The following is a 13,664-nucleotide window of genomic DNA, read 5'->3' as shown; positions in this document are numbered from 1 at the left end:
TTCTGTGCACTTCTAGTTTTTCAAGCTGCAGTGAGTTCAGCGGGATGTACCATGCACTTAAAATTAAGCATGTGTATTATTTTTCTGAATTATGGTTTTTAAGGTTATATTAGGTATAGCTGGGTTTGTTTAATTTATTTTATTTTAGAAATAAAAGAACAGAGTTTTTCTTTTGCTTCTGAGTGTTTCAATTTGTTCAGTATCTGGAAGAGGTAAAAGATTTTTAGGCTTTTTGTGGCAGGTATTTTATAGCCCAATTCAGCATCGCAGAACAACGGTCATTGGCAAATTCATCTTGGGTGTAACTCCAAAGAGGTCAAAGTAGGAATATCTTTATCTCCATTTCTATATGTATGAGTAGAGAAAACTAGACATTGTGGATAATGTTAAATCTCATTTTGTTTCTTAAAGGACACAAAGTTAAACATACTGTTAAAACTCCCAGGTCTGCTACTATAATGTTTCTTATCATTTTCAGCAGGCTCCTGGAAGACAATAGTATATGCAACGAGACCCATAAGAAAAGACAGCTATTTCGGTTTGTATGGTTTTTCTTTTTTTTTGTTAAAGATTTGTTTTCAGCTTTCACTTGAGTTTATCCCTGTACTCTCAGATGAAAACCAATGTGGTAAACTCTTTCATATCCAGCATTCTACTACCTAGAACTCTCAAATAACCAGAATTTTAACCATAAGTAAATTTTAGTTATGTTTTCCATAAGTATGGTATAGTAGACCCCTGACTTATGCATTCCTGGGCAACCATGCATAAGTCAAATTTTGCACAAGTCAGGAGTGGGTGGGGGAAAGGCCATGCCACCTTCAGGTTCCCCAGTCCTGGCTGTGCCTGGCTCCCTGCTCCCATGAGCAGCGGGGAGCCCAGAGCTAGGCACAGCAGTGCTGGTCAGTTTCCTGGCTCCCAGGAGTGGCAGGGAACCAGAAAACAGATGAAGTAGTGCTTGTCACTTTCCAGGCTCCCGCAAGCAGAGGGGAGCTGGGAGCCAGGCTGCTTCCTGGTTGCCAGCTCCCTGCCTCTCACAATTTCGACTTGGGTTATTGCGAGAAACACGTAAGTGGAAATGGTGTAAGTGAGGGGTCTACTATATAGTGAAAGTAAATACAAATAAATACAGCAAATACAGTAGACATTTACAGTGTGCAATGCTGCTATTGTTGGTAAATCAACTCTGCATACATTTTTTGTTTCTTAATATCTAATCTTGTTTTTCACTAGTGTTATGCGTTGCTAGGTATACCTCTCTGTTATCCATAATATTTGAACATCCAGCAAACTCCCGGTCCCAGGGCTGCTGTATATGAAAGAGTTTACTGTGTCTTAGTTAGTGAGGGTCTCTGGGTTTACAGGTGCATGCATGGAGAAGAATGATGGACCCAGGACTGGTAGTTAGGACAACTGAATTCTAATCCTAGCTTTATACAAACTACTTATGTGATGTTGGGAAAGCCCTGATCCGAAAGACATTGAATACCACTGAAGTCTTTCCAGTCATAGGAGTGGGCTTTGAATCAGGAGCCCAGGACTAGATTTCCAGAACTGTCCATGAATTTTGGGATCAGCAGTTTGGGTGTGTGTGTGGATGGACTAGCACCACTGTGCTCAAATACCACACGCACATGCTTATGTGCGTACACACACACACACACATTTTCACTCTGTTGGTTTGGCATCCACACACTCCCCGTTTCTTGTGATTATTTTATTGCCAGTTGAAAGTAACACTGCATAAAGCTTGAGCTGGACCTCCCCCTTCTATGCTGTATTTTTATTTTTTAAAGGGTTTCTTATATGATCTTCTGTTTCCAGATGCCAGATTCCTTTTCCCAGAGAGCCACTCCTTTATACCCTATAGTGGGAGTAACAGGGTACACATGCCACAGTGAAGGAACAGCAGTTAGTTCACATTTTCATAGAGTTTCCACACCTGCCGGCATGGTGATTTAACTACTCATTTCGACATATCTGGTAAGGGACTGAGGTTTATGAGTGGTAAGAATCCAAAGCTCCAGTTTAAATCACTTGGGCTATGTCTGCACTAGCCCCAAACTTCAAAATGGCCATTTCGAAGTTTATTAATGAAGCGCTGAAGTGCATGTTCAGCGCTTCATTAGCATGCGGGCGGCCGCGGCACTTCGAAGTAGGCAGGGTCCTACTTCGGCGCGTCAATTTCGAAGTCCCCTATTTCCATGAGCTGATGGGAATAAGGGGACTTTGAAGTAGGTGGGATCCTTTCGAAAAGGAGCCCAGTCGGGACGAGCCACGCGACGGTGAGGCGCGTCAATTTCGAAGTGCCGCGGCCGCCCACATGCTAATGAAGCGCTGAATATGCATTTCAGCGCTTCATTAGTAAACTTCGAAATGGCCATTTGCTTGGCCATTTCGAAGTCTGGGGCTAGTGTAGACCCGGCCTTGGAGTGCATGTACTGAACAGCTCTGAAAACCAAGCCACTACTATTAGATGTCTAAAGCTGAAAATACAAAAAGGATAAAGGCTTTGTAAAGTATAGGTCTTAACCTACATAACACAAATATAACAATGTGGTATTACTTCTTTAGAATGGGTGCGTGGGAATGTATGTGTGTGTTTCTCAATATGTAGTATAAATTCTTACTGTTTTCAGATGTAGGATTTGAGAAGCCCATGCAGGTCTTTGGGGGCTCTGTACACGTACACGGTAGACCTGCAAAGTAGAATAAGGCCGTAACAAGAAATGAATGGTGTTGGGGCCAGTGGATTCAGATCCACAGTGTGTTGCCTCAGGCAATAGATAAATTATCTTGTTCCCAGAATGCAGAGCAGCCTTGCTGATCTGGGAATGGGGAGCATCCCTACTCTTTAGACACAGAGATTCATAGAAATTAATGTTGATTCCTGAATCAGTTCTGGGTCTGTGGAACAGAAGGGAGATTTGGATAATTCAGCATTCTAGACAATGCGATTTTTAGATAATAAAAATACAGTTGTAGAGTTATACTTCCTTTCTCTCTAAATTCTTCAAAAACATAAATACAACAGGACCATTTTTAAAACAGAAAAATGTAACAAAACGAATTGCCCATATAGTCTTCTTGTTGAATTTTAGAAGCAATTTTTTCTTCTGAAACTTTTTTTGGTTCTTCTTTAATTTTTATCTCATTTGTGGTTTTTCTGCTGTGTTCTCTTATTTTTTGGCTTCCCTAAAATTGACAGTTAATGCTGGCAATCCAAATCTTTGTAATACTCTGATGAAGGCCAAGTGATACACTAAGCTTGTCTGAATGTGTCACATTCAGTTCCTTCACCGCCACAATGACACAGCCCTCAGGTTCTGTAAATGAAAAACAGAAGCTGTTTTTGCTGGAAGCAGAAAAAGCTCCCAACAAGCAGCCAAGTGCTCTGGGCTTTGCCACTCCATAAATGAAAATTTGCTTTTGAAGTTAGTGACAGGAAGTTTAAATCTGATTAGATGGAGGGGTTTGTAGAGGCAAGTGATATTCAAATCAGTGGGCAAGTAGGATGTTGCTAGCAGCTGTAATATGGGTTGAAGAGGGGCAATATGTTTGTTTGGGTAGTCTGAAAGAGAAGGGATGTGATAAATGCTGCAGTAAGGAAATTGTGGGGATGTGGGTTGGGAGGATGATGAAGAGAGACAGATTCTGGAGACGAAGCGGAAGAAGGTGTGGATTTGGGTATGGCCTGGATACATGAGCTGAGAAAAAAGAAGTCAAAATTTGTCCTCAGATACCTTGACTGTAGATTACAAAGCAAGAAGGGAGCCATCGAGATCATGGGCCATAGAACTTACCTGAATTCCTGTTTTGAAGTTTGGCGTGTCTTAAAGACATCCAGTCTTGATTACAAATGTTCCTCTGATGGGAGAATCCATCACAGCCCTTGGTAAATCATTGCAATGGTTAATTACCCTCACTGCTAAAAATGTATGTCAGATTTCTAGTCTATGTACATCAAGCTTCAACTTCCATCTACTGCATCTTGTTATATATTTCTCTGATAGATTAAGAGCCCTCTCTTACCAAACTTCTCATGTGCGTAGTTACCGAAAGCGATCAAGTCCCTCCTTAATTGTCTCTTTGTTAAGCTAGATAGATTCAGCTCCTTGAGTCTGTTACTGTAAGGCATACCTTTCAATCTTTAAATTATTCTTGTGGCTCTTCTTTGGATGCTCTTCAGTTTAATAATATCCTCCTGGAATTGTGGATACCATAACCGTACAGGGAATTCCAGTGGTACTTGGGCTAGTGCAAGGGGTCTGCAACCTGCAGCTCAGGAGTCACATGTGGCTCCCAGTGCTATAATTCCAAAGTTAAAATAAGTAAATAAATAAATCTTGATTATTTCTAATAAATGGTGAACATCTAAAAGCCCAACAATAAACAATTCATATCTTCGTAGCAAATGATACATGATCTCAAAATGTTGCGTAAATCCCCCTTTAATATGTGCAGTGCATTGCAGGGTATGATACTGTATCAGTGTTTTGATCATGTTGCTAATAAAGTCTTGATTTTGAAAATGAAAAGGAAGCTTGTGGCATTCCTTCTGTGAAGGGCAGCGTGCTTTTTAAGAAAGAAAACAGAAATTAAAAGTAAAGAAAAATTGGCATAATTAAAATAGGTTCAGGAGTGAAAGTCAGGAAGATTCGTGGCACAAGCACACACATGTAAAGTGTGAGGAAATAGACTATGTAAAAAAATTATGAATGTCCTGCAGTAAACATGTACCTCATTACAAATAATGGTGTGTGTGCTATTCTTAAAATAGGGGTTACAAAAAGTACGGTTTGATGTTATTTATTAAGGACAGTCTCATATTCATGTGCATTGTGGCTCTTGAATCACTGAGATTTTTTACCAAATCTTCTGAGGGGGACGGAGGTGCCCATCTGTCGCCCTGACAGTTCATCTCGGGAGGTGTGCTGCCTGCCGGGGGCCCATATCCGAGACGTTACGCAGGCATTGTTGAGGATTATCCGGCCCTCTGACTACTATCCCATGCTTCTCATCCATGTGGGCACTAATGATACTGCGAGGTGTGACGCTGAGCAGGTCAAGAGTGACTTCAGGGCTCTGGGAGCACGGGTCAGGGACTTTGGGGCGCAGGTGGTATTCTCTTCAATCCTGCCTGTCGGAGGTAGGGGCCCAGGCAGAGACAGGTGTATCCTAGAGGTGAATGCTTGGTTGCGTAGATGGTGTCGCCAGGAAGGCTTTGGTTTCTTTGACCACGGGATCCTTTTCCGGGAAGGACTGCTAGGCAGAGATGGCGTTCACCTTTCGAGGAGGGGGAAGACCATATTCGGACACAGGCTGGCTAACCTAGCGAGGAAGGCTTTAAACTAGGTTCGACGGGGGCAGGGGAGCAAAGCCTGAAGGTAAGTGGAGAGCATGGATACCTGGGAGATGAACTTGAAATGGGAGGAAGTATGGGCTACACTGGGAGAGTAAAAAGAGGGCCAGGGCAACACTGGGAGGCAAGACCAAATCAATGTCTGAGATGCCTATATACAAATGCAAGAAATATGGGAAATAAACAAGAAGAATTGGAAGTACTAATAAATGAATACAACTATGATATCGTTGGCATCACAGAAACTTGGTGGGATAATACTCATGATTGGAATGTTGGTATTGAAGGGTACAGCCTGCTTAGGAAGGACAGACAGGGAAAGAAGGGAGGAGGTGTTGCCTTGTATATTAAAAATGTACACACTTGGACAGAGGTGGAGATGGACATAGGAGATGGACTGGTTGAAAGTCTCTGGGTTAGACTCAGAGGAGTGAAAAACAAGTATGAGGTCCTACTAGGAGTCTACTACAGGCCCCCTAGCCAGGTGGAAGAGGTGAATGAGGCTTTCTTTAAACAGCTAACAAAATCATCCAGGGCCCAGAATTTGGTGGTGATGGGGGACTTCAACTATCCAGGTATATGTTGGGAAACTAATACAGCAGGGGACAGACTGTCCAGTAAATTCTTGGATTGCATTGCAGACAACTTTTTATTCCAAAAGGTTGAAAAAGCTACCGGGGGCGGGGGGGGGAAGCTGTTCTAGATTTAATTTTAACAAACAGGGAGGAAATTATTGAGAATTTGAAAGTGGAAGGATGCTTGGGTGAAAGTGATCATGAAATCATAGAGTTCACAATTCTAAGGAAGGGTAGAAGGGAAAACAGTACAATAGAGATAATGGATTTCAGGAAGGCAGACTTTGGTAAACTCAGACAGCTGGTAGGTAAGGTCCCATGGGAAGCTAAACTGAAGGGAAAAATGCCTGAGGAGAGTTGGCAGTTTTTCAAAGGGACATTGTTAAGGGCCCAAAAACAAGCTATCCCGCTGCGTAGGAAAGATAGAAAACATGGCAAAAGACTGCCTTGGCTTAACCAGGAGATCCTGCATGATATCAAAATAAAAAAGGAACCATATAAGAAATGGAAACTAGGACAAATTACAAAGGACGAATATAGGCAAACAACACGAGCATGCAGGAGCAAGATTAGAAAGGCTAAGGCACAAAATGAGCTCAAACTAGCTACAAGTGTAAAGGGAAACAAGAAGGCTTTTTACAAATACATTGGTAACAAGAGGAAGACCAAGAAGAGGGTAGGGCCATTGGTCAGTGAGGAGGGAGAAACAGTAACAGGGAATTTGGAAATGGCAGAGATGTTTAATGATTTCTTTGTTTCTGTCTTCACTGAGAAATCTGAAGGAATGCCTGACATAGAGAATGCTAGTGAAAAAGGGTTAGGTTTAGAAGTTGAAATAAGAAAAGAACAAATTAAAATTTACTTAGAAAAATTATATGACTGCAAATCATCAGGGCCTGATGAAATGCATCCTAGAATCCTCAAGGAGCTGATAGAAGAGGTATCTGAGACTTTAGCAATCATTTTTGGAAAATCGTGGGAGACGGGAGAGATTCCAGAAGACTGGAAAAGGGCAAATATAGTACCCATTTGTAAAAAGGGGAACAAGAATAACCCAGGAAACTACAGGCCAGTCAGCTTAACTTCTGTGCCAGGAAAGATAATGGAACAGGTAATTAAAGAAATCATCTGCAAGCATTTGGAAGGTGGTAAGGTGATAGGGAACAGCCAGCATGGTTTTGTTAAAAACAGATCATGTCAAACCAATCTAATAGCTTCCTTTGATAGAATAACGAGCCTTGTGGATAAGGGAGAAGTGGTGGATGTGGTATGCTTACACTTCAGTAAAGCATTTGACACGGTCTCACATAATATACTTATCAATAAACTACTCAAATACAACTTAGATGGGGCTACTATAAGGTGGGTGAACAACTGGCTGGATAACCATACCCAGAGAGTAGTTATTAATGATTTTCAATCCTGCTGGAAAAGTATAACTAGTGGGGTTCCGCAGGGGTCTGTTTTAGGACTGGTTCTGTTCAATATCTTCATTAACAATTTAGATATTGACATAGAAAGTACACTTATTAAGTTTGCAGATGATACCAAGCTGGGAGGGGTTGCAACTGCTTTGGAGGATAGGGTCATAATTCAAAAGGATCTGGAGAAATAGTCTGAGGTAAACAGGATGAAGTTTAATAAGGACAAATGCAAAGTGCTCCACTTAGGAAGGAACAATCAGTGTCACACATACAGAAAGGGAAAGGACTGCCTAGGAATGACTACAGCAGAAAGGGATCTAGGGGTTATAGTGGACCACAAGCTCAATATGAGTCAACAGTGTGATGCTGTTGCAAAAAAAGCAAACATGATTCTAGGATGCATTAACGGGTGTGTTGTGAACAAGACACGAGAAGTCATTCTCCCACTCTACTCTGCGCTGGTTAGGCCTCAGCTGGAGTATTGTGTCCAGTTCTGGGCACCGCAGTTCCAAAAAGATGTGGAGAAACTAGAGAGGGTCCAGAGGAGAGCAACGAGAATGATCAAAGGTCTAGAGAACATGACCTATGAAGAAAGGCTGAAAGAACTGGGCTTGTTTAGTTTGGAAAAGAGAAGATTGAGGGGGGACATGATAGCAGTTTTCAGGTATCTAAAAGGGTGTCATAAGGCAGAGGGAGGGAACTTGTTCTTCCTTGCCTGCGAGGATAGACCGAGAGGCAATGGACTTAAATTGCAGCAGGGGAGGTTCAGGTTGGACATTAGGAAAAAGTTCCTAACTGTCAGGGGCCGCGTCTACATGTGCACGCTACTTCGAAGTAGCGGCACCAACTTCAAAATAGCGCATGTCACGGCTACACATGTTGGGCGCTATTTCGAAGTTGAAATCGACGTTAGGCAGTGAGACGTCAAAGTCGTTAACCCCATGAGGGGATGGGAATAGCGCCCTACTTCGAAGTTGAACATCAAAGTAGGGCACATGTAGACGATCCACGTCCCGCAACATCGAAATAGTGGGGTCTGCCATGGCGGCCATCAGCTGAGGGGTTGAGAGACGCTGTCTCTCCAGCCCCTGCGGGGCTCTACGGTCACCGTGTGCAGCAGCCCTTAGCCCAGGGCTTCTGGCTGCTGCTGCTACAGCTGGGGATCCATGCTGCATGCACAGGGTCTGCAACCAGTTGTCGGCTCTGTGGATCTTGTGTTGTTTAGTGCAACTGTGTCTGGGACAGGCCCTTTAAGGGAGCAGCTTGCTGTTGAGTCCTCCCTGTGACCCTGTCTGCAGCTGTTCCTGGCACCCTTATTTCAATGTGTGCTACTTTGGCATGTAGACGTTCCCTCGCAGTGCCTATTTTGATGTGGCGCTGCCCAGCGTTGAAGTTGAACATCGACGTTGCCAGCCCTGGAGGACGTGTAGACGTTATTCATCGAAATAGACTATTAAATAAGCTATTTCGATGTAGCGTGCACGTGTAGACGTAGCCAGGGTGATCAAACACTGGAACAAATTGCCAAGGGAGGTGGTAGAATCTCCATCACTGGAGATATTTAGAAGAGGTTAGATAGGTGCCTTTCAGGGATGGTCTAGAAAGTGCTTGGTCCTGCCATGAGGGCAGGGGGCTGGACTCGATGGCCTCTCGAGGTCCCTTCCAGTCCTACTCTTCTATGATTCTATGATTCTATGAAATTTGAAAACACTACTTTTCTTGCTATTTTGCACAAGTGGGTACCAATACAGAGGTAATATACATTCCCTACTTTTACTCATTAGTGCCCAGTTTATTCAGTAATCTCTCAAAATGCATGATTTCAAGTTGCACTTAACTCGCATTAATGCGAGTTCAGTGCAACTCAAAATGCTGCCCCCCTCAAGGTCCCAATTCAACACTCCCTCCCATCGCGACCCCAGTTCAAACCACCCCTGCATGGCCCTGGTTCACACACTCTCTGGCAGCCCCGATTCTCTGTGTCTCACACACACACACACTCTCTCTCTCCCCCTCCCGCTTTCCACGTGGCCCTGGCTTCCTGCCATTCGCAACCGGCTCTGGCTCAACTGCACCCCACCGCATGTGGCTCCAGCTTGCCCCCCTGCAGGACCACGCAGCCCTGGCTTAACTCCACCTCACCCTTGCCCCTGGGCAGCCATAACCCACCCCAGGCTTAACCCTCCCCAACTATGCCCCCCAAACCCCAGGTCTTACCTTTCAAAAGGAGCTCCAGGTGCTCCTGCTGCTTCCCCAGCTTCAGAACATGCATTCTGCTGGCAGGAAAAAGCCACCCTCTCGCAACTTATGTGAAATTTGAGTTATGCGAGGGTGTGTGGGAACACAACCCTCACATGAGTTGGGGACTACTGTACATCTGAAAACTTCGTTGTCCTTTTTCAGCACAATGTCGAACTGAGAGCTGTTATGACACCCAGCCCTTTCCAGAGTCACTACTTCTCAGGGTAAAATGTCCCACCTTGTAAATAGTGCCAACATTGCTTGTTCCTAGGTGTGTGAATTTACATGGGTTATATCAAATAGCATATTGTTTGCTTGTGCCCAATTTACCAACCAGACCACACCACTCTGTATCAGTGACCCTGTCCTCTTCGTCATTTACCATCACCCCCTAATCTGATATCATCTGCAAACTTTGTCAGTAACAAGTTTGTCTTCTTCCAGATCAGTGACAAAAATGCTAAATAGTGTAGGGCTAAGAACCAGTCACAGCAGGACACCTGTAGACAGACACCCGTTGGATAATGACACCAACACTTTGACCTTTATTAACCAAACTTGTAATTTTGTCAAAAAAGACATTATGTCTGATAAGATTTCTTTCTAAAAACTGCTTAGTTTTAATTTACAAGACCTTCATTTAATTTTTTATTAATCATGTGCTTTTTGAGCTGTTTTTTAATTTTTTTTCAGGGATCAGGGTCAGGCTGATAGGCCTGTAATCATCTAAGTCATCCCATTTATTCTTTTTAAATATGGGTGCAATATTAGCTTTCTTCTAGTCTTTTGACACTTGTGCATTGTCCCAAGACTTACTGAAAATCAACGTTAATGCTTCAGTGAACACCTTAGCAAGGTCTTTCAAAACTCCTTGATGCAAGTAATCTAGATGCAAGCATTGATAGCTGTTGTGCAATATCTTCGTTATTTACTGTTGGATTGGAAAGTTTTGCTTCATCATTGCACGTTATGACCATGTCATCTTGCTTTTTTTCCAAATGTAGAACAGGAAGATTCATTGAACACATCTACCTTTTCTGCATTATTATTTACTTTCTACCATTCCATCTAGTAATAAATAAATATGATTGTTGGGATTCCTTTTGTTTCTAATATTTTTTTTAAAAAAAAACTTAGTGTTCTTAATTCTGCTGGCCATAAATTTCTATTTATGTCCTTTTGCTTCCTTTGTTAGGTTTCTACACTTCCTTACTTTTGGTTTATATTCATTGCTATAAATTTACCGTATTTTATGTGTTAGGGATGCTTTTACTTCTTCTGTGGCAGGTTGTTTTTTACCTAGTAAAGCTTTCTTTCTTGATTATAGATTTTTGTGCATCTAGTAAAAACATGTTGAACAATTCCTATTAGTCAGTCAGATTTTTCTGTTTAAATGATCTTTCAACTGATCTGGTTTGTAATTATTTTCAGGTTCATGAAATTAACTGTTTTAAAGCTTTTCTATGTGTGTACATATGTATTATGGGTTTGTACTACAGTCTCTTTGAATGTTACCAAAATAACCACTAATTCTCAGTTTTGTGATCAGTTCTCCATTAGCATCCCAGAAGTCATCTGTAATCTGTGAGGTACCAGCCTGTGAAGCAGTATGATTACTAACAATATGTATGCTATCATCAGTGGATCCTTGTCTACTGACATTAGGAGCCTTTCCAATCTTAGGGTCACATCTTATGCCTTGCCTCTGAGGAAACAGTACACCATCGTGCTTACATCCTGTCTTGTCTGAGTTGCAGGGAAAAGGGAGGTATTGTCGCTAGTTTTAAAGTGTCACTGGTAGAAGAGTTTGTCCAATATATTTTCTCACTTGTGGACAGATTTGTGTTTTTTATCACAAGCTGTTTTGTTTTAAGGAGAGGTTAGCTTGAGAACCCTAATTTTTCAGACAACAAAGTTCTCACCCTGAAAGTTGCCCAGTATTTCCTGCAGCATGACAGATGCACTTGGTTCCCATGAAGGTATGAGATGAGGATATTCAGCAACTTACAGCATCAGACGGGGTCTTGAAAAATGGGTTTACCATTTGTCGTTTTCCTCTACAGGTACTACAGAGCAATATTCTCTCAGATTTGCATGATGGATTCCTAAAGACCACAGGAGTATGGAAATCCTCTTGCTGTCAATGGGAATTCGGCCCATGTAGAGAGAGCAGATTGTTGTGGAATTGAATAGGTAGTTTTGGATTCAAGCAAAGAGCAAGAGATTGTATTATTTAAGTGCTTATATTGCAGCAATTTTGCTTTTTATTTTTTATTTACATTATTTAGTGTGGTCATGTAAGGGGAAGATAATTAGGTATTGAGCTGCTAGATTGCTAAATATATAAGACCTCCATTGTTTTTTCCTGCAATTCAGCATCAGTAAAAGAGGCTAACGCTTTGTATGTAAAATATTTGTCAGACAGATATGTAGGAACAGCGATAATTGCTGTATACAAAGAAAGGTGTGGCAGTGTTTATATATTAAATATAAGATACAACCATTAGGGTAGGTACCATTTTCGGTTGGAGTGAAGATAAATCCAGAATCACCGTATTGACTTCAGGATTTACTCCAGTGTTACCCCATTGTGCCCAAGAGCTGATTTTAGCCAATATGTTTGTTCTTTTTATGCATCTTTTGTTTTTTCTGATGGTGCTCTAGGGGTAACAGAGATAGCACAGGAGGGAAGGCATCCAGCAGCCGGCAAAGCAGTACAGAGAACGAAATGAAATGGACAGATCACCAGAGGCCATGGAGCAGCACAGATTCAGACAGCTCCAATCGCAATTTGAAGCCAGCCATAACAAAGACAGCAAGTTTTGGTGGAATAACTGTTCTGACAAGGGGAGATAGCTCATCAAGTAACAGGAGTACCGGCAAACTGTCTAAAACAGGTAGTTACTACTGTGTGGGAATCATAATGCTTTTGTGTCTGCTGTGAGAAATGAGCGTGATTGTGTTTCTCTGCAGCCATTCTGTGTTAAGAATGACAAGTGGAGTATGTACTTACTGCAGGTATTGCATATATATTATATCTCTGTGTTTTAGCTGGGTCAACTGTGTTTAATTCTAAAACAGGAATCGCAAATCCTGCTATGTTGGGGTTAGAAGCCTATGCAAAGTGGATTTGTGTATTCATTGTTCTTCATGGCACAACACTTGTGTTGATTCTCCTGGCATAAAGTGCGCAGTTACATGGATGATTTATGAGAAGATGATTGTCTTTTTCTGGCAAAGAAAAAACTTTTTTATTGCACAGAGAATTAAATGTAAAATTTGGATCCATTCAAAAATCCAAAGTTCCTTTTTCTAAAATGCAGGCTTCTAAAATGGCTATCTGCTTCTCACTGTGGAGCCCTTGCAGAGTCTGCAGCCAATCTGCTTTGCTCAGGGGGAATCACGTAATGTAATGGAAGTGAATGCAAATTTTGGATTCTGAAGTCTTTTAATTTTATATTGTTGCTCTAATTAAATGAAATGACAATTTGAGAAATTTGTTCTTCTGCTTTTATGTTTACTTTTCAGGGATATATTACCTTAAGGATGAATCCCATAGTATATTGTCTTCATAAGTCCAAACAATGCTGTTTAGCTAGTTTATATCTTTTATATTTATGTACAAATATGTAAAATAAATAATCAGCTCACTTCGGATTATTTGATAAATACAACCCCAGTGGTAATCAATACTTAACACTCAGTGCTTTTCAGTTTCAAAGTGCTTTTCAGACATCAAGGTTAATTAATCCCAATTCATCAAACCTCAGTTAGCCAACTACCACTTATCTCCCCTAAGGTTATGCTGTATTCTTATCACAGAGGTAGCTGTGTTAGTCCGTATCTTTGAGAACAACAAGAAGTCCTGTGGCACCTGATAGATTAACAGATATTTTGGAGCATAAGCTTTCGTGGGCAAAGACCCACTTCATCAGATGCATTTACTGAAGTCCTTGATGAAGCACGTCTTTGCCCACGAAAGCTTATGCTCCAAAATAGCTGTTAGTCTATAAGGTGCCCCAGGACTTTTTGCTGTATTCTTAGTGCGTATCAAGTGCCATG

The 13,664-nt window shown here is 41.7% G+C and overlaps 1 protein-coding gene across 8 annotated transcripts in view; it reads left to right on the top strand.

Annotated features, from left to right (window-relative positions):
* Window positions 1-13,664, top strand: part of ARPP21 (cAMP regulated phosphoprotein 21) — a 292,758-nt gene that overhangs the window by 193,158 nt on the left and 85,936 nt on the right. For 5 of the 8 annotated variants that reach the window (XR_012644549.1, XM_074988187.1, XM_074988189.1 and 2 more), the window contains 2 exons: window positions 479-538; window positions 12,267-12,499. Coding sequence is in view for 7 of the 8 variants with exons in the window: in XM_074988187.1 (XP_074844288.1) it covers window positions 479-538; window positions 12,267-12,499 (293 nt within the window). In the remaining variant the exon portion in view is untranslated. The remainder of the gene's footprint in view (window positions 1-478; window positions 539-12,266; window positions 12,500-13,664) is intronic. The other 3 variants (XM_074988190.1, XM_074988192.1, XM_074988193.1) reach the window with 2 other exon arrangements.

Source organism: Carettochelys insculpta, chromosome 2 (genome assembly GCF_033958435.1).
Source record: "Carettochelys insculpta isolate YL-2023 chromosome 2, ASM3395843v1, whole genome shotgun sequence".
Classification (NCBI taxonomy): domain Eukaryota; kingdom Metazoa; phylum Chordata; order Testudines; family Carettochelyidae; genus Carettochelys; species Carettochelys insculpta.
This window is presented reverse-complemented; position numbering and strand designations above follow the sequence as displayed.